The sequence below is a fragment of the Prionailurus bengalensis genome, chromosome A2 (genome assembly GCF_016509475.1).
Source record: "Prionailurus bengalensis isolate Pbe53 chromosome A2, Fcat_Pben_1.1_paternal_pri, whole genome shotgun sequence".
NCBI classification, from domain to species: Eukaryota; Metazoa; Chordata; class Mammalia; order Carnivora; family Felidae; genus Prionailurus; species Prionailurus bengalensis.
Window position 1 is genome coordinate 110927471 of NC_057348.1, and position 21675 is coordinate 110949145.

Below are 21675 nucleotides of genomic sequence, written 5' to 3' on the forward strand. Positions count from 1 at the left end.
TTTTAGGAGGACTAACACTTTCTCTAATGTAACAGGAGGCAAAGGGAGCCAGACTGCCACAGGGCTCAGTTTCAGTCATCTTACTGTGTTTATCTCTTGTCTCTGTGTGTGATCTAATCCTTTTTTACAAGAAAGTATTGTGGGGGGTGGATGCAGCAGGCTTTATACTTTTAAAGCAGCCATGAGACACAAGGAGAACACCAGCTCTGTCTAGTACTGCATCAGGGTTGTGAGGTGTGAGAGAGGAAGCAGCTACTATTTAAACAAATTGTGGAAGAAGCAGCCCTGCTAGCCTTCAGCTAAGGAAAGGGGGGCCCTCAGAAAAGATGTGGAAAATGTTAATAAGAGCACAGTGGAAGCTTTGGATGGATCGTAATGATTGTGAAAATGTTTGCAAGAAGATAATTTTCAGCCCCAAATCAAGCAGTTTCAGAAGCAGTTTAGCAGAATGGTGGAGGTTACTGTGGAAGATTATAAAGTGAAAGGCAAACGCCTCTGTCAAGGAATTTGGCTGTATGGGAGAAGATAGAATTCAAATTCTCTTTGGCTTCTTTTTCTCTGTAGTCTAGTTAATTATTTATGTGATTTTATTTCCATCTTGTTCTTTAACATGATTTCTATTCAGATTGATTTTTTTTGTACATAATACTTGATTTTTTTAAGTTTTATTTAAATTCCAGTTAACCTACAGTGTAATATTTGTATATAATACTTTCTAAAATCCTTTCTTCTGAGTCATTGTTCATATTTTTCCTCTTGCCTGAATACCCTTTAAATAATTTCTTTACCTTTGTGAACACAGCTCTTCCTGGAAGACCAATTCAAATCTATCTCTTAACTTTCTCTTTGGTTTATTTTTTTCATTATGAAATAATTAATGTTTGTTGTAAAAACATTTGGAAAAGATATGAAAGTATAAATTTAAACTAACCCACATGATACCATCACTCAGATATATCATAGTGTGTCTATTATTTTTAACACTAATATTTCCAAAGTTGATGTCTTTCTGTTCTACTTAATATTCGTAATAACATTTTAATGACTGTATAATATTCCATGGTATAGATGTACCATGGTTCATTTAAACATTCTTCTAATATTAGCTAACTTAGATAATTCCCATTTTTTCCTGTTGTAAATAAAACATTATCTTTTATATAAATACTTGTCTACAAAGTTAATAACATCTTTACGGCAAAAATCCTTTAAGTATTTTAGTAATTCAAAGGGTAAATGTTTTTAAAAGCTCTGAATCTATAAAGATGGATTATTTTCCAGAAAGGCTATATTATCTTCTTCTAAGCAGCATTTTTGAGGGTATAAAGTACCATTGCATTGTCAGTATAGAGTATTGCAAAAAATTCCAATGTCTTGGGTCAAAAAATGTTTTTCTGTTAGGATTTAGTTTGCTCTTATTTGATAATTTAGTTGAATATTTTTTCATATTGATCACTGAATTTTTTCTTCTTTGTAACCCTTTACCTGTAAAACATACTAGTGTTAATTGAATTGTCAAAGATTATTAGTATTGTGAATCCAGTTACAGAAATTCATTACATGCTAATTACATTGCCATGTATCATATTTGTTACTTTCATCCTGTTGTTTTTCCAAACAGGATATTTGCACTTATCATAATATGTACTTAATAATCTATCCCCAGAAGTCCAATAGCACACTAAAGCCTTATTCTACAATCTTAAAATTTCAGTCTCTTTAGTCTTGACTATTCATTAATAGTTTCTCTCATATTAGTCTTTTATTGCCAGACCATAGTAAGTACCTTAAGAACAATAATAGGAAATATGTTTATCATCATGTCTACATTTGTAATTGATATTGATTTGACTCCTAATTTGCTTCTGAGATTATCATTATCTATACGCTTATCAAAATATATAGCACATTAGCTCATTGTATGTTGGTTACCATAATGTTCTAGAATATTTATGTAAATTTATGTATATTTAAAGTCCTAAGGAATAAATCATTTGTCTTGATACTATCTTTATGACTGCAGTAAGATTTGGAAAAAAAAAAAATCCCTGGGGTGTATTAAAATTATTTCAAAAGTTTTAGGTTTCTATATTAAAAAAAATATCTTTGAGCATGTTACTTGAATCATACTTAAGTGAAAGGTGGTGTGAACCATCTGATGAATGATTTTTTTTTTTCACATCAAGCAACCCAATTTTTCTGAGCATGCTGGCTTTGTAAGGATTTATAGTTCCTTGCCTTCATGCTGGAGTTACTTCAGCTTTCCGTGATGCATTCCAACTAATCTGGAGGTTAAGGCATTCCTTGATCATGGATAGATCTGATTGCTACTCAGCCCTGGAATTCTTTATAAAATTCCAGAATGTGGGCTAGAAATTGACTTAGGGAATCCAATAAAGTTGCAAGTCTTGGCAGTCATCCAAGCTAAATTTATAGACTGGAAGAAATATGGGCTTTCCATTGTTCTCTTTTTCACCTTTCTGGTGTTTCTTTTGTGTGTATGTGAGTGTGTGAGTATAAATTTATCATTTTGCTGACAATGGAATGGAAATAACCATTAAGAGAATCCGGCTAAAGAATTTTCACTTTGGATCTTCCCTGGTCTTTCAAAATTTTGACCCAAACCTGCACGAAGAGTGAATTTCTTCTCCCTCTGTACAATGTTGTTGTCATAAAATAAGAAGTTGTTCTTGAAAATGAATCATGCTAGGGTAACAGCTGACCTGCATATTTGCCAGTTAGGTACAACTCCCAAATCCCTGTTCTTCCCCTGGCTCAGTGGGAGCCTTCTTTTTGAGACATGATCTGAGAAAATGTGATCATATATATTGTTTCTGTTCACTCTATGAAATGACAATAGGGGCAAGAAAACAACCTCTGAAATCTCTTACAGACTTGAATCTTTTCATGTGTGCCTGATGCTCTGTAGAACATGGAGATCCAAGCCATCCTCCCATATCTGATCACTGAAAACCTGTCTTGTTTTTACAGAATGGGTTTGCTGTTGTAAGGCCCCCAGGCCATCATGCTGAAGAATCCACAGCCATGTAAGTACCAGGGACTGTTGCCCATCTCCAAGCGCCACGGTTCCTGGCGGTCACCTGCCCCGTGCATGTCTCTGAAGCCTCTAATTGTTAGCAGATGGACTGAAAAATCTTGCAAGGTACTCCTAGAAGCAGATTTATGGCTTCAGAGATCATATAGCATTTTAAAAAATGCTCTGAACATTATTTATAATGGTTTTCCTGGCTGATTTGCTTTCTTATTTCTCTGTTCTTCTCTATTCCGCAGGGGGTTCTGCTTTTTTAATTCAGTTGCAATTACCGCCAAATACTTGAGAGACCAACTAAATATAAGCAAGATATTGATTGTAGATCTGGTATGTATTCCTGGCCAGAGCTGCATTTTCACTGACTTCAGATAAAAGGGAATGAATTTGTATTTCTCTGTTACGTTGTCTTGCTTTTAGCACTTGCAAACAACATCCTTTGAATGTGGAAACTCATTAAATTCAGGATTGCAGTTCTGAAACCATAAACATTCACGTTTCACTTTCATGGTGTTAACTGCAATTTAATGAGAAGAAGGCGCAGATCAGGGCAACTTTTATGATCCTTAAATGAATTGATACTTCCACAGTTAAAATAACCCAACAGAACCTGAATTTACTTTTCCCTGCAGAATATAGACTTTAAATAGTCAGATGTGCTGGAAAGAATGCTGTTGCTTTGGTAACCAATTGGCCACTTCCCCTGGTTAGCAATCATGTTGCTTGTTGTGCAACAGTGGTATTATTAAAACAAGTCAGCATGTCATTCTTTCTGAAAGATCTCAGATCATGTGTGCCAGTTTGGGATGACTCCCGGCAGGAACCTTGAGTGATTAAAAGTCAGAGGCATTAGATTAGTCTTGCATTTTAACATGATGCATTCTTACACAATAGAGTTATAATTTGTTTAACAAATGGTTTGTTTAAATGCAGATGACACTTGGCATGTTGTCTATAGTATATTCATGAATAATGAGCTGGAGATCTGCCCCATACAAAAAGGCCAGCCCAGGAAAGGGCGAAAGAAAACTGACTGGTGATTTATGAGCCCCGTTTTCGGTTTGCCTCCAGTTCACGAGGAGGTGTAATAGGTTGTCTGACAAAGCATAGACAGGAAATGAACCCTGGCATCCAAAGCGAACCTGCTACATCTGCACTTAATTAATTTTTGCAGGTGATAAAAGATTTAAAGGCAAAATATGTTAAAAGTTTTTTTGAAGTGCAAGGCTTAATAGTCTAAATCTTGTTCATATCTGCACTCATAATTAAATCTTATTGGGAAGTCGTGGCCTCACCATCCAGCCCTCTGATTCAGTTAAGCAAACACACTAAAGGGTTTTAGAAAGCATGAACAAAGCCATGTGAAGAAATACTTAGTTAAATTGAAATGAAGATAAAAGGAATGAAAGACTGATAACTGTTTCTAATGCTTGGTAGGAATGGATGTTTTCCACCTACTGTATCATAGCCTCCCTAGAAGCACTTTGGTGCTGAAAATTTTCCATGTATTTTCCAAATATGCTTGAGTTTCACTGTAGGTCATAGTTCACCATTAAAGAAATGTGTTGAAGGTCTAGATATACTACAGCAGCAAGGTCTTAAAGGTCTTAAAATTTTACAAAAATGAGAACATCAATACCTCTATTCCCATGTACATACAAAATGACATTTTCAATAATTGATAATTATAGATTTACATGATTTATAACCTAGTAAATTTAAAAAGTAATATAATATGCTTCTAGTACCATAAAGATAAACCAAAAACTTGATGAAGACCAAGGATTGTAGGAAAATTTTTCTAAGTTTTCTAAATTTGTCAAAATTATGCAGGAAGGAGATTGGTAAACTATCCTATCCTTAAAAATTATTTTAGTATTAATTTCTAAGGAATCTCTTCTATCATTTTATGGTTCTGTGAAGATAATCAATAACTGTTAAGGTCCCTTTGAAAACACATTTGTAATACCCAAACTCTAAAGTAATAAATTGTATAATCGACTTAAAAGCTAAAATGCCTTGCTTGTGATCGATACTTTGTACCTCATAGGATTTGTATATAAAATTTTGCTTGTTTGAACATGTGATGCATATCTATATTAAATATCTAATGTTTATATTCTTATATATTAATATAAGACTACTCTAGATAATTCAATATGATTTGTAAAAATAAATTGTTTGGTAGCTCCAAGGAATGTCCTATAAGCTTACTGGCCTTTGATTATAAATTTGCTCTATTATTCAGTCATAAAGGATACTAATTTCCCAGCAGGCTATAGTAGAGGAGAAGTTTCTGTTTCAGATCCTCCAAATATATGAGGTTCTATCCAAAGGGTTGCCTCTGAGATCACCACCAGCCCACATATTCTAACTTTCAAGTCTTCCAAATTCTGCAGCTGCAGGGATACTTTGAGGAAATTCCCTTGTTTTCTTCCAGCTGCCGAGAAGGAAGTTTTAAAGTGCCACGTGGCTCAGAGACATCCGTTCTCCCTGGCTGACAGGTCTATTCTGCAAGTTAGCAAAGGAGAAGTGAAGGTTCTTCAATGGTACAAGAATTTCATTCCTGCATATCTGCAGTTATTCACTTTAGGCTAATCAGTGTGAACTAGCTCCACAATTCTTGGGCCAACAGAGGGCAAAACTACTCCATTGTCCAGCAGCTAGTTTCATCATTTTTATATGCCTAGTAAATAGATAAATAGAGATCCAGAGCTCTACTTCACCTCCTATTTGGGGCCACAGGCAAATTCCGAGGCGTTGAGTATTTTGGGCAGGAATGATTCTAGTTGATCTTTGGAGCTTATTCATTCCAATTCTCCTTCTGGGGAAGATTCCAGAGACATTCAGAGTGGTGAGGAGAGGGAGCAGGTGCACTTGCTTTTCAACTCATAAGAAACTGTTCATTGTGTTCAGGGCATGAACCGTCCTAGAAAGTAGGATTTGCTTCCCTGACTCAGGTAGCTTTTATGCAATGTGACTTTCAATTGAAAATAAAACATTTAGACTTTCTTCATTAAAAAGTCACTTCAAATGTCCCTAGATTTTGGGCAATTCTATTTTTAGTCAAGCACCAAATTTGACAAGAGAATTGTCACAAGTGCCTGTTCTAAATAATTATAAGTGACATTAGCTGGCCAAATATATGATTTATTTAAAGCTGTTTAACATTATAATGAAAACACATTGGTCCTGTATCTTTATAGAAAATAAATTTTCATAATATATTTTAACAAGTAAAATATTGAAATGATTTTTCATCATTTCTCAGTAAATCCTAGTAAATTTTGAGGCATTTAATGATTAATTTCATCTCATTATTGTAGTAATTCCTCACAATCACCAATAGTTTTCTTATATTAGTGTAGCATATATTTGTTGCTATGGAGAGAAAATATTCAGATCATACCTGAGTAGTAAGTACTTTTTATAAATATTTTACAGCAGGGAAAGTTGAAAAAGTATTCTCAAGGTTATATTATAAATTGTTGCCCCAAACAAAAGGCATATTTGGACTTGTCTTTATTCCTAAATACTTTGTGAATATGAACATGGAATCAAAAATTTATCCAAGTATTTTTAGAATGGGTTTGTGTATTTTAATTATATCTGTTGGATCCGTATTATACTGTGGGCAAGATTAGATTTCTTATTCAGAAAAGTATGCAATAAGCACCCAACGCATTTTCAAGAGCAAATGATTTTATATATAAGACAATTTATCATCTTTTATTTGATCTTCTTAAATAAGCCTTTATAACATCACTAAAGAAACAAGAGTAATTAATGCCTTATTTTTCTGGTTTTCAAAATGTAGACCTATGTAGGGCCAGAACAATTTTTTCTTCCAATGCTGACTAAAACTTCTGTCATTGTAGTAATAATGCAAGCCTTCCTTCATTACTATTTTTTATAGTATTTTGTTTGCCCATCCTCTAGGTATCTAGTAGCAAATTAAAAAGACATTATGGTTTAGTTTCATTTTTGCTCACATAAAGGAAAATAGCTATACTATCTCTGCCTTCCTTTTTTTTTTTTTTGAACATTCACAAATCCCTGGATTAATATATTTTCACCAAGCTATATTTTCTCCTGATGTGTATGCCTTCAGCCACAAGTTTCTGGATGCATATTTTATGATTCCTTATATGATATATAATATGATCCCAATATTTTATGATTCCTTAATTGATTTTGGATATGTGTATAATATGAAAGGAGGAGACGATTAGTATATGTCTACACTGTGGATAGCAAGCTCAGTGCAGGCTTTCAGAAACCAACAAAGTGAGACCTTGATGGTATTTAGTGAGAGAGTTCTGGGCTGGAAGTTGAAGACAAGTTATATAAACCTCAATAAAGAGCAATGATGACCACCAATCTTACTTCACACATTTGCTAAGAGGATCAAAGTGGTAATTAATGTAAAGTGTAAGTTAATATATAATGGTTATGAGTTTGGCTTTGGGAGTAAGAAGTGAATTCAAGATCCAGTCTTGCAACTTTTCCTCTGTATAGTCTTAGTAAATTACTGAAACTCTCTGAACCTCAGTCTACTTATCTTTTAAATTAGGGATAATATCATATACCTCATATACTTGTTATATAATCCATTCAGACTAGTTAATATAAAGTGTCTGACACAAAAGTTGTAGGGATCATTGTTGAAACTAGTAAGATTTTTACTGATACAAAATAAAGTACAATATAAGTGCATAGTGACAAGTGACTAAAACTTTTTAAACAAAACTGGAAATTGTATATGTTGCACATGTAGCAGAAATGTTATTTTGAATACAAATATATAAGTTATTAACTTTTGAGAGTTGTCTGTGTTATTTTGTTTGGAGATATTAGGAAGCATATTAATTGAGATTAACACTTGAGCTCTTTCAGTGAAGATAATTTAAAAAATGCTCTTAGTTTTCTTTTTCCCATTTCTTTTATCATTTCCAGCATGTATCTATCTCATAAAACAATAGAAACAAATAACTGTTACATTTTAAATCATTATCATATACAAATGTCCTAAGAATTTGTTTTCATTCATTTTAATGATACAAGCTGTTTTGTTTGTTTGTTTGTTTGTTTGTTTCTTTGTAGGAAGGGCAGTATGGTGTGGGGAAAGAAAAAAGACAAGGAGGCTGGGGAAGAGAGCCATGATATAATATTAAAATTAGGCAGATTGGACAAGGTTGCATAAAGCTCCATGCCATCTTTCTGCGTTGGCCCAGATGATTTAATAGCTGATGAGCTCATGCTCCTGTGTCTTCGACTCTTGCCGTCACAATTTTACCAAAATAAAGTATGAAGTCCTTTTTGCATCTGGCATCTCTTTTGAAGTGATTCTAACTGCTGAGGGATTGCTAACTGAACTGAATGCTCCAAGAAAGCCAATTTACTCAGCTGGTTGCAAAGCCTTTGACCTTAATGGTGGGACTTGGCAAATCAATGCATACACGTATGTTTAGTGTTCTGTCAAGAATTGTGAAAATGCTCTGGAAGCCATAGATCCTTCTGCAAAATACTAGTTTGTAGTTTAAACATTAGTCTTTCTTCAGAGGCCAATGAGGCTAGTTAATTAAGCCTGAGGGGTTATGAACTGTTGGCAGTTAATAAGTCATAAAATTCCTCCATAAAACAGGATGCGAGATTCCATCACTGAAGCAAAGAGTACAAAGGGCCGGTGTATAAATATCTAATTGTACCAAAGGACTGGGCTTTCTCAGTGACTGCTCATCTGGAGTCTCCAGGGCATGTTCGCTGTGGTTTCCTGATTTTTAGAAGCCAGTTTAAAAAATGAGTGCATTAAAGGGTAATTTGCCTGAAAGGTTCAGGAAGTAAAGGGGGTGGTGTGGAAGCAAGCTGAATGGGAGAAAGAAAGGGGGACATAGTGAGAAGACAGAAAATGAGAAGGAGGGTGGGGTAGAAAGGGAACTAGAAATGAGAAAAGTTGTCTCCACGCAGAGTTAGACATGACTGTATTTGTCATCTGTTTTCTTTTCCCTGTAGGATGTTCACCATGGAAATGGTACACAGCAGGCCTTTTATGCTGACCCCAGCATCCTGTATATTTCACTCCATCGCTATGATGAAGGGAACTTTTTTCCAGGCAGTGGAGCCCCAAATGAGGTTCGGTTTATTTCTTTAGAGCCCCACTTTTATTTTTATCTTTCAGGTAATTGCATTGCATGATTACCCCTAATTTTCTTGTCCTTTGCTGGTGTTTTAAATTACACGAGATTACTGAATTGTCCCATGGGACCAAGAACCAGTGCAGAACAAGTGCATAACCCAGAGCACTGGTTGTCAAGCAAGGTTGGGCTGATTTGACATGTTGTTTGATGTTTATTTCGAGAGCTCACATGTGTTTGTTTTCCTCTCTTCTTGCTTTCTTCCCTGCACCCTCATCTGCCCACTGTGTTATTGTTTTGTTTTGTTTTTTTCTTCCTAGGTTGGAACAGGGCTAGGAGAAGGATACAATATAAATATTGCCTGGACAGGTGGCCTTGATCCCCCCATGGGAGATATTGAGTACCTTGAAGCATTCAGGTTGGTACTTCTTTTTCTGAGAGTGGCAAATTAGAAAACAAATGTCCATTGAAACAACACGAGTTGTAAAAGAAAAATGTAAGTTTTAAACAAGGGAAAGTGGCTAAAGGAGCCATTCCATCAAAGCTCTAAAAAATGTTTGGTTTAGGGGAACTGAATATTGCTACAAAGCCACATAAAGAATATGTGTAAGAAAAAAAGGTACATCAAAACCTAATTGTAGTTGTATAGGTATATGGCCAATGGCGTAGGCATGCTATCCCCTCTCTACAAAAAAGAAAAGGGAAAAATTTTATTAAGTAGTTCTGGAAACTTCTGCTTATTATAACATGTGATTTAGAATGAACGTTAGCATATTAGATGCTCTGAAAAGTCCTTTGTTACCTACTTAATTTTGTTGAATAGGCATTTCCCAAATTTCATTGGACTACGATTCCCTTTTGCACATAGCACCTCTCAGCATTCTTGGTTCTGAGGAGCTAGCTCACTTTTGGAATTTTGGCCTAGGCAGTCTGATTTCATGGTAGAGTAAATGACTTTTCTCTTTCATAATATGTATACTTTCCCTCTCACATTAAAACATCAATTGATTCTCTGTATTTAAGAGTCTTTTATGGTTTGTCTCCCTCTCTGTTTGAAACTATTTTTCCCCTTCCCTTTCCCCATTGTCCTCTGTTACGTCTCTCAAATCCCACATATGAGTGAAAACATATGACATCTGTCTTTCTCTGACTGACTTATTTCACTTAGCATAATAACCTCCACTTCCATCCACGTTGTTGCAAATGGCAAGATTTCATTCTTTCTCATTGCCAAGTAGTATTCCATTGTATATATAAACCACATCTCAAACTGAGAGTTGATAAGGGGGGCGGGGGGGTTGGGGGGAGCGGAAAATGGGTGATGGGCATTGAGGAGCACACTTGTTGAGACCAGCACTTGTATGTAAGTGATGTATCATGGGAATCTACTCCCAAAGCCAAGAGCACACTGTATACACTGTATGTTAGCCAACTTGACAACAAATTATATTTTAAAATATAAATTTAAAAAAAATCAACTGATTAATTCATTGTTTTCAGTTTCTCTACAAAATGTAAGCAGTAATTGAAAGATAGGTTTGTATATACATATTATGTTCTGCTATTTTCTCCTATAAAGAACTTTTAAAATTAATTCAAGCAAGAAATGCAATAAGTTAAAAGCTTTCTTTTGGATATGGAGTTTTTTTTAAAAGACATTAATTCTCTGGTGTTGAAAACATACTATCAGTCCTTGTAAAGGACTATTTTAAGGAGAAATATCAAATTATGTCAATATTACATCACTTGCAAGATTTTAGGAGATTTTAACCTATTGTTAATGCATGATTTGGGGGTGTTTTGTTTAGTGGAAAGCAAAACAAACAACTGCATAAGAAATCTTAGAAGCATTATTTTTAAATTTACCATTTATAAATTCCCAAGGCGAAAATCCTATTGATGATGTATTTGAAACTTAAGGATATAATAGGGAAATTTTCCCACAAGTTAAGTTTTAGTGAGTTTCTGCTGTCCTGTATATCTGCATACTTCAATTTCTCATTTCAGTCATTTTTCATTTGCAAACAGGCCCAGGAAAATGAAAGAAAATATCTATTTTCAAAAAAATACATTAAAAATAAATATATTTAGGGGTGCCCAGGGTGGCTCAGTCAGTTGAGTGGCCAACTCTTGATTTCAGCTCAGGTCATGGTTCCAGGGTCATAAGATCAAGTCCCATGTTGGGCTCTGCACGGAATGTGGAGCATGCTTACGATTCTCTCTCTCCCTCTGTCCCTCTCCTCTGCTCACTCTCTCTCTTTCTAAAATAAAATAATAAGTAAATCTGGTTTTGAGACACTAAGGACAATTCTACCCACATTCCATATTTTTATTTTGGAAAAAATATATACCTTCAAATATCTATACTATTTACAGAAAAAAATAGCTGAAATAAGTTTATTTACTTAAAGACTGGGTTGCCTATAAAGATATTTTGGGTTAATTTATAATGACACTAAAAAATTGCATTAAGAAACTTCAGAAGTTTCACTGCTATGAATTCTGTTTACCTATATTTGCAACTTACGAAACATTATTAATATTTTAAAGGAACTCTAATGGGATAAACACTTTAATACATCACATAAGAATTTATTTGTTTACCAAGTTAACTTGGTAACTAGCATGATACATTTAATTGTCAACCTTACTATAGCAATGATTATATCCATTGATCTGCAATATGCAATTCTTAGTTTTTTTATTATCATAATACTATTTGGGGTATTAAGGCTTTACCTAAAATGGATTATGCGTACCCAGCAGGGAAAGAGAGTTTATATTTTGTACTACTTGTTCTCACATCACAAAGTGAATGGTGGGTAAGAATGTTTTCAAAGAACCCCTTTGGGGGCACCTGGGTGGCTCAGTTGGATAAGCATCTGACTTTGGCTCAGGTCATGATCTCACTGTTGATGGGTTCCAGCCCAGAGTAGGGCTCTGTGCTGACAACTCAGAGCCTGGAGTCTGCTTTGGGTTCTATGTCTCCCTCTCTCTCTACCCCTGCCCCACTCATGCTCTGGGTCTTTCTCAGAAAAATAATTAGTTAATTAATTAATTAATTTAAAAAGTTGTTTGAATAACCCCTTTGAACACAACAATTTCATTAAATAATGTGAAAACAGATAGTAAGTATACATTATTGTTTTTTGAATGAAATGGTAAGTGAATCAAGTGCTCTTGAAAGTGACTGAATGTCCTCAAGAGTGGTACTTTGTTTGCCTGGAATGCAGACACTTTATATTAGTAAACTTTTCTAAACTTCCCAGTGCAGTCACCATACCTAAGCTTAGTTAGAGGAGAAGCAATATTACCTAGCTAGGCAGATGAAATGTAAAATTTTAGCTTTTAAGGTTTATAGCTATTTAGAAACCAGATTTAAACCATAATAATTCTGTTAATTTTGAACTATACGAGGTCTCTTTGCCATTCAACTTGTATGACTAGAAGTACTTGTGAAGTTGTTATAGAGGAATCAAGAAAGTAAATCATCTCTTCAAAAACATTCATAGAACACATATTGTGTACCAGGCACAGTGATGAGTACTTGGAATTTTGAGCTGACTTGCTCAAGGATCATAAAAGAAGTGATGCTTACTATTCTAGAGAACAAATGTGCTTAGACGTAGAGGGGATAATACAGTGAACTATTCCTGAAGAGTTTCAGGAAAGGCTTCATCAAGTTTTGTTGGACCTGTGTTTTCAAGGATGAGTGAGTTTTCAAGGGGTAAAGCAATTGGAGTAGGGGGCACTTATACGAAGCAGAGAAAATAGACTGTGAAAACCATAGAGTCATGAAATGATCTTGCTCTGTTGGCTTAAGAGTTTAAGGGTGGGATTGCCTGGCAGGAATATGGATCATACTCCATAAACTGTTTTGTTGGCAAAGAATTGCCCATATGAATATATAAATTCCTTTCTAATCTGGAGTTTTAGTAAGATAAACTCCAAAAACAATTTTTGATGTAGTATTACTTTATAAGCATATACTTCTTAATACAACCCTTGTTTCCCGGTATTAAAACTGAAGATCTTTCTGGCATCCATTTGTGGGTGCAGTATATGAAGATGGAGGAAAAAGTAAATGGGGCCTTTTCTTTTTTTCTTAATTTTTAATTGTTAATCAATTTTTAATTGATAGTATTTTTGGAGGGAAAGCCTCTCTCTGTGCAGCTATAGGGAAATATAAGATGGCTGCTTGTTTTACCAATGTTTGTCACATAGATTATTCTTGTGGTTTCTATTATGGGCTTTTTCTATGGCAAAAAGAATATTGCAGGCAAATGAAAAAATTTCATGTTTTCTATAAGCTTTAAAATAATTTTAAAAGTTAAATTGAATATGTAAATTAGTTCACATAACTAGTTATTTCTTCCATGTAGTTATTGTTCATCCCTAAAAAATCGAAAATATATTTAAGATTTTTCATAACTTTAAAAAATATCCAATAATATCAGATATCTTTTATGTTGAACTAAAGTGTATTCCAAGGCTACCATTTCATAAAATAATTATGGCTATCTTCATTGAGGTCTTTAAAAAAAAATTTTTTTAGTGTTTATTTAGTTTTGAAAGAGAGAGAGAGAGAGAGTGAGTGAGCCTGAGGGGGGGAGGGCCAGAGGGAGAGGGAGACACAGAATCTTCAGGCTCTAAGCTGTCAGCACAGAGTCCAATGCGGGGTTCAAACTCACAGACTGCGAGATCATGACTTGAGCCGAAGTTGGACACTTAACTGACTGAGCCACCCAGGCGCCCCCCATTTTTAAAAATTTTTTAAATTTTTTTTAATGTTTATTTTTGAGAGAGAGAGAGATAGTGTGAGTGGGCGAGGAGCAGAGAGAGAGGGAGACAGAATCTGAAGCAGGCTCCAGGCTCTGAGCTGTCAGCACAGAGCCCGACGTGGGGCCTGAACCCATGAACTGCGAGCTCATGACCTGAGCCAAAGTCAGACGCTTAACCGACTGAGTCACCCAGGTGCCCCTTAAAATTTTTTTTAATGTTCATTTATTGATGTCTTAAATTCAAGGTCCTAGATTAGAACTTTTATAAACATTATGGCTAATTTTTAAATGGTTTGTTTGCATAAGCCACAGAACTACTAAGTGTAAGTGCCATGGTGTGCATTCAGTTTATGGCTCTTAAAATTTCTCTGTCACACCACATTGCTACTCTTTCCTATTGTTCATCAATTAAGAGACTAAGGAGTTACAAAGCACAATGAAATTCTACCAAAATATAAGACCTTAACCCCCAATCTAAGTCACAAATGTCTGGTACACAGCATTGCAAAAAAAGAGCTATTCAGTGATGCTGGCTGGATGAATCAATGAATAAATGAATGAGTTAGAGAGGAAATGATACTGGCTACAGTAGAAGCACTGGAAACCCCTGGCATTAAGTCACCCTAGCAAAAATCTGAAACCTATCTATCTCTTGGCTCCTCAAGGAGTATATTTTACAAGGAACTCTGAACACTCATTCATTTGGTTATAATATTGTCAGATGTCTTCTCTTCATTTAATAAATATTTTTTTGAATGCCTGCTAAGCAGGGTCTGTTTCAGTCACTTCAAAATATTTTCCCAATTGTTCTGTTTCATCTATAGTCCCTAGATGAGCACTGGATGCATTATTTTTTCTAATAATTCTTTAAGAGTTCTGCAGATGTTTAAATGATTATTTATAAAAGACCACTTAAATTGTTTGTTTATAGTGGGCAGGACACAATATCTCATGCTCCTAATTAAATCTAATGAAGTCAACATCTCCAAATGTTTTTTAAAAATGAGCAGTTTCCAATGTGGAAGTAGGACATTAGTAGTTCTTGAAATGTTGCCTATTTTATTCAATAAATAAATGAACGAGTGAATGAGTGAATAAATGACAATTCCTGTGTAGCTTTTTAATTTCAAAAACGAAGTACAAGCCCCTTAAAATCAGGTTTTGTTAAAATAATAAATGACTCATTTGACATACACTGAAGAGTAGCTAAGAGAGTAGAATAGAACTGTTGATTTGGGTTCCTTTGATACAAACAAGTTGTGATTTAAGAAATAACAACTCCCCAAGCTAGTGTGTTATAGTCTGTAGTACCATAATTAATATTTGCTAGTGTTGAGGATTTCCAAAAGACAAAGTATCTATAAATAGTAGTTATTAAGGAATATTCAGGGGAAAACTCTGACCCATAACTATTCTATTTCACTGAGATTGTTCGTATGCCAACTACAAAAAGGGATTTGAGTGAGTTTTCTAATTTAGAAAACATCTACCCAAAATTTTTGTTGTTACTTTTTTGTAAACTACCTATTTTTTCTTTACTGACTTATGAAGTCTCTCTAATCAAAATATTTGTAGTTATAAATATGGCCTTTGCTAAAATACTTAGACCACATAACCAAGTAGGTATATTTGTTACATCTTCCAAGCAGTCCAATCATTTGAGTACATACACAGTCCAAACAGCCTATATCTTTTTCTCCTGTATTTGGTTCATACCTGTTTGCTTTAATGATATAAACAAATTGAAAATCCATTAATACAAGACTGTGACTGGAAACTTGACTAGATAGCATAGTTATTCTCACTTCACTAAACTGTTGGTTCTGTTCTAGGTGCAGCATCTTTAAAATGAGAACCTTGGCTTTCTATGATTCTTTCCCACCTGTGGCAAAAAATTAAAAAAAAATACACATATAACTTGAGAACAAAGAATTGAACCCTTTATTGTCATATTCATAAAGCAAGTGTTCCTTAGACAGCTAAACAGTAATGATTATCCTGGAGTTTTCTTAGAGTGGTTGAGCTTACCATGGAAAGATGGTAGATAATTTTGGTCAGGGGACATAAATAAGTGCAATATTTTATTTTGTCTCCTTGTTATTTAAGCAAACATACCATCACTCTTCTAGTTTTAGAGGACTGACTTCTAAATATTCTTGTCATATATAAGAGATTGCTAAATTCTGTCTGAGAAAGAGGTAAGACCATAATAAATATTTATGTTCTTTCTTGTTAGTAATGCCAACTAAGTAAATATTTTATATTGTTCTTACTTTTATCATATTTTAATATAATTTAATGCTAAGAGAGTGGAAAGTAGTATCATTGTAAAAATAACATAATGATAATAATAGCATAGACCCTTCATTGAAGACTTAATATTTGTTAGTTGCTCATTTTTTTTTCATCTTACAAATTAAGGGCTCCCAATTGCTAGATGAGGATACCAAGCCCCTTTTGAGTTTCAGTAGGTTTCCTGATGCCCCACAGCTGGTAAATGGTGATTAGGGACTCAATGACAATAAGAGTCAATGTGAAGACAGTACTCTTTGGGCCCCAAGCTATAAGCTATAGTTCCTCTATCAAGAGTAGGAGTGACAAAACAATAATATAGTGAGAAATTCTTTGCAAATACATTTTAGTCTATCCAACATTTGGTTTGGACATCTAAATTGGTAACACTTTTAAAATTGAAAATAACTCCTAGATTTTCACTACCCTTACATAATAACTCCAAGCCACTTCTCTGTGTGCCTTTCTACCTCATCTGACATAATAAGAGAGCCTATCAAACAAAGCCCCTATAATTTTTCTTCCTTTTTATAACCAGACTATTTACAGTGTGAAATATATGTTTTCCCTCTTTGTTAAAAGGAATATTTTCTTCTTATGTATACATTTACATTTTTTGAAATGAGTATATAATTGAACTTGAGAAATACCAAATTAAATTTTAATGGAATATAGAATGATAAATTAACTTTTAGATCCAATTTTGAAATAAAGAATGATTTGTTGTCATCTAAAAATCATACTCAATACTGCAAAAATGATTTGGGGTCTTATTTTGTCTCTAAGAGCTGTGGTTGATGCTTCCCAGTCTTGAAATGGATTCTCAATTGTTAGTGACAACCAAATATATTATGCTCATGATAGTATGTATTTTCCCAAGGATGTTGAAGAAATTTTGGGAAAGCGGGTGGAATTTCTTGAAACAATTTGCCAATATGAAATACTGTACATATCAAATTGGCCCTACTACCATCTTTCCCAGACCATTTATCATAGCTCACAAATCAAGCCCACATTTTCTGTTTCTGAAAGACTTGGCTAATAAAGAAGATGTGGGCTTCAAATCTGAACTTGTCAATCAATCTTGGGAACAAAGCAGTAATGATTTTCATCTATTGATATTTTATTTCAATGAAGAGCAATGTATATGAATTTACTGCTGATGTGATGGACACTTTTACTTATTGTCCAGATTCTTTTCTTTATATTCAGCATGTAGAGATGTTTCAAGAAGTTTTATCAGAACAGGTCAGAAGAAAAAGATCCATAGGAATAAATTTTAGAAAGCTGTCAGCTCTATCTGCTCTTTAGTTTCAGCAATAAGTATAGTTTAACAACATTTTTTTCTCTTTCATCTGTGCAACATATTGTACCAATTTTCATCAAAAAATTACAATTTCTATAGGTGTGTGTCTCTAGATACCCTTAGAATTCTGCTCCCTGACCCTAAGAGTAAATTGATCTTATGCACACCTGTCTTCCTTAGGAAACTTGCAAACTTCATTTTTGAGTTGAGCATCAAAGAGATATGATATTATTAGACAGTAGAGAGCTCAGGTAAAAAGTCCAGGAAGTATCTTGAAGTGCTTGAAGTTTTGAAAGGCGAATTATATTATCTGCAGCGAAGAACTATTTAAAGTAGTTCAAATGCTCCAACATAGTTTTTATTATTATTTAAAAAGGTCAAATCCACTGTAAAAATTTTAAGACAACATTTTTCCCTTCTGAGTTAGAAATTTTAAAGCCCAAAATTTCCAGGAACTTGTGTAGCAGTTATACAGTTTTCCAAATAATAAGGACTAATTAAAAGTGTAGCTATGTTCAATTAAATCTTTTCCCTAGCAGTTCTAGGAAAGAAAGCAATTTGCGTGACTAAAAATGATTTGTTTTTATTTTCAAGATGGAACAATGGGTTATAAAACTTTTTTCTTGCACAAAATCCTTCCAACATATGTGTAATAATACTCAGAGATATCAAGAGATGAAAGCTTTCCATGAAATATGTGGAGGTTTTTAGGCCAGAAATAGCAGATCTTTTGGGTTGTCAAGCAACTCAGATCAATTCATTAACTTATCTTCTTGTAATAATGGAATTGTCTTGCATTTAATTATTATATAAATATAATGGAGAAACTATGGAGTCACACTTTTCCACAATTTTAGTGAATATATTAAAATTATGCTTCACTTACTGGTAAGATAAAACCAAGTAGAAGTCACTTATTTTATATTTCTTTGGACAGCTATTAACCAAATTTCAGTGCCTTTGGGTCTTAGATGTGTTTCCTTGAAACTAAATAATTCCCCTTTATATCCATGATTTCATACCTAAAGTTTGTTATAACTAAGTTTGTTGAGATGACAAATAATGTGGAAAAAGAGAAATTTTGTTTTAATATACCATAAATGCAAATTTGTAGTCCCTTTTTTGAGAACAAAGTAATGTTCACTAAGGGAAATTCACTTACTTTTCCAGGTAGAGGAATCATCTTTGGAAAACTTCTGTTCAGCAGAAAATCTGTTCACATACTACTTTTGAGGCTCAGGGCTGAAGTTTACACCATTTTCTGGTAGGCAGGACTTTCAGAGAATAGTCCAAGCCTTTGCATGACATCAAACATCTGGATGATAGACTCAGTTTTCCATATTTCATCCCAATGATTTGATGTAATGTAGATGAAACTTATAAATCAGCATCTGTTCCCATTTATGTTATGCAGACATTTAAACTCCCCTGGCACTCTTTTAGAAGGGTGAGGACTTTTCTTTGAATCTCCCATCTTTCTTGTGGGCACCACGGTCTTGGGATTGTCTAAACATCTATTCTGAAGACCAGCACTGATGTTATGTAAAGCCATATGGAGGGCAGTGGATTTATGAACTACTTAATTTCTAATGGGAAAGACTTAGCAAAATAACATTCTTGCCATTTTATTTCATATTTGCAATTTAAAAAGTGAGTAGGAGAAGAGGTGTGATGGATGATTGAGTCACCTTTAAATCTTTGCAAAATTTTTAAATGCATCTACATTTCACTTTGAAGGTATTTTGCATACCAAGACACTTGTGGAAAAGTTCATCAGGAAAATAGCATCTATACGTTATCTGACCTATTAAAGAAAAATACATATTGTTGTACTTGAAAACAAAAATATTGATTTACCTAGGATGTGTATTTTTGTTGGTTGATATCTTCTTGAAATTAAAATAATACTGGAGTTGCTATTATGGACTGAATTTCAGAAACAAAGGGGCATTTTTACTCGAACAAAGTCAAAGGCAAAATAGTGAAGAGGAATTTATTTGCAATCCAGAGCAAGAATGGAGTGGGCACAAATCTATAATTTAAAAGTTTTGTAGCCCAAGAAAGCTTGGTCACTGGACCCTCTGCTTTCAGTTTCAGAAGAAGTCTCTTAGACACTAAAGTTACCACATCAAGCCTCTGACTTTCCTTTGTGTATACAAGTTCCCTTCTTTGTGTGAGTTTCCCTTTTATAGTGCAGGATTTCTAGATTGAAAATATCATTACAGAAATTATTCAGTGATGACTGCCTTCCAATAAATATAATTACATAAATATAGTATAATTTATAGCAGGTGAAAAAGGCAGGGACAGAAATAATAAAATCTGGTGTGTGTCATATTTTACTGATTTAGTTAAAAATGATTAAATTCTAAACTTTTCAGGGAACTGAAGTCTGCCAAAGTTTGTTAATACATTTCACTTTGTTTCTTGAGGATATGACAGTTGATAAAAATCAAATAATTGTATCTAGAATCCAAATGAAAAATATTTAATTAATATGTAAGGATCACTCACCTGTTTACTATTGTCAATATTTTTTAAACTTAACAAATTAATATTTTGTCTGTCTTCTAAAATAGCGATGATATATATCGTATAGATATATATCATTGCATTATATATAATATTTGCTATATTTGCATACATGTATGCATACATAAATACATAACACTGCATTATGTTTAGATATATATGTATACAGATATGTGTACACATATACCATATGTGTGTATACATGTACATATGGATGTGTGTGTGTTTTTGATATATAAAATGTTTGACACAGTTCTCTAAACATGCTTTGGAAAAAATTAGTATGTAAAGATTTACTCCCATTATCAGAGCTGAGCATGAAATCTTGTACCAAATTTGAAGGACTTATGAGGCCCAATTTAAAATTTTGTTGTTTCATAATAACTTTGGAAAAGGGCATTGTTCCTTGTAAAATACCCACATGTTCTCCTTTGGAATGGCTCCAGACTGTAACTAAACCACGACGTTGCCCCCTGGTGCTTTATGTATTGTTTAATTGTTTGCCTTTGGTGGATGTTTTTATTAAAAGCCTATTATTTAGGATAAGACCAAAGTGTCATTTTAAGAACAACAGAAACAGAGCTGTTCAGTCCCATAGTTCTTTTTCATAGGTGTGTTAGTGAAAACTGGATGCAGCTAATGAGCCTGCCAACATTTTTTCTTGTAATACTTCAAAAAGAGCAACAACAACAACAAACAAAACTCTGGGTTTTTATTTTTCTCCAATAAAACATGGCCGAATTGGCTTAGAAGAGCTGTAAGTCTGTGTGGCTGTACCCAGGGCAGAAGGGGAAGAGAGAGGTGTCTGCATGCTGTGTCTACCCACTCTGTCTGTGTTTGGTCCATGACAGCCTGGAGTTTCATGCACTTTGGTACATGCGGCCATATGAAACCCATGGAACACGGAGGCAGGGAAGTCCATGTGTCAGGAGAGTCATAGTGGGCTTCCTAGGGTATTTACCAAACCCATGTGTGCTTTAGTGTATGTCAGAGCTATAAAGAAAGTTTTTAATGTCCTCCCCATCACCACAGGTCAGATGCAAGGTAAGTATCATTCTGAGATTCTTAGATCACTGTGCATATAAATTAGGTCTGGGAAAAGTTTTTAATTCAGTGTTCTTCTTGAATGTTTTATTTTCTCAAGTGGCATCATATTAATCACACAACTGATTTCTCAGAAGTTGGTTCTGGAAAGAATTCACCATGTTCTCTAGCAGTTCCTTGCCACAGAGAGCAAGCAAGAATTTGATTAGTCTTCTTCCCAATCTTGTTTTTGTGACTGTGACCCACCCTCAGGCAAAAAACTTGAAGGCAATATACCTTGATAAAATTTCTAGGACTTAAATGATCTCATTAAATTCCGATGCTAGATATTATGTTGACATTTGAGGAAATATGATTATTGACAAAATGTAAGCCTGTTATACACTATATCACTTCAAAAGGAGAAAGGCCATTAGGGCATAATTATATCAGGAATAGTATACACATTTAGCTGGTTTATAAACTGTCACTTTCAGAAGTACGAAGACGTATAAAAATTTCCAAAGGTTCCATTATGACCCTATTTCCAACAGTATT

At 34.2% G+C, this 21675-nt stretch overlaps 1 protein-coding gene across 1 annotated transcript in view; it reads left to right on the forward strand.

The window, feature by feature from the left end:
• The window catches only part of HDAC9 (histone deacetylase 9), a 939997-nt gene that overhangs the window by 731355 nt on the left and 186967 nt on the right, over positions 1–21675 (forward strand). Inside the window, exons 20-23 of the mRNA XM_043589049.1 lie at positions 2992–3047; positions 3292–3379; positions 9062–9181; positions 9504–9601. Coding sequence (XP_043444984.1) covers positions 2992–3047; positions 3292–3379; positions 9062–9181; positions 9504–9601 — 362 coding nt within the window. The remainder of the gene's footprint in view (positions 1–2991; positions 3048–3291; positions 3380–9061; positions 9182–9503; positions 9602–21675) is intronic.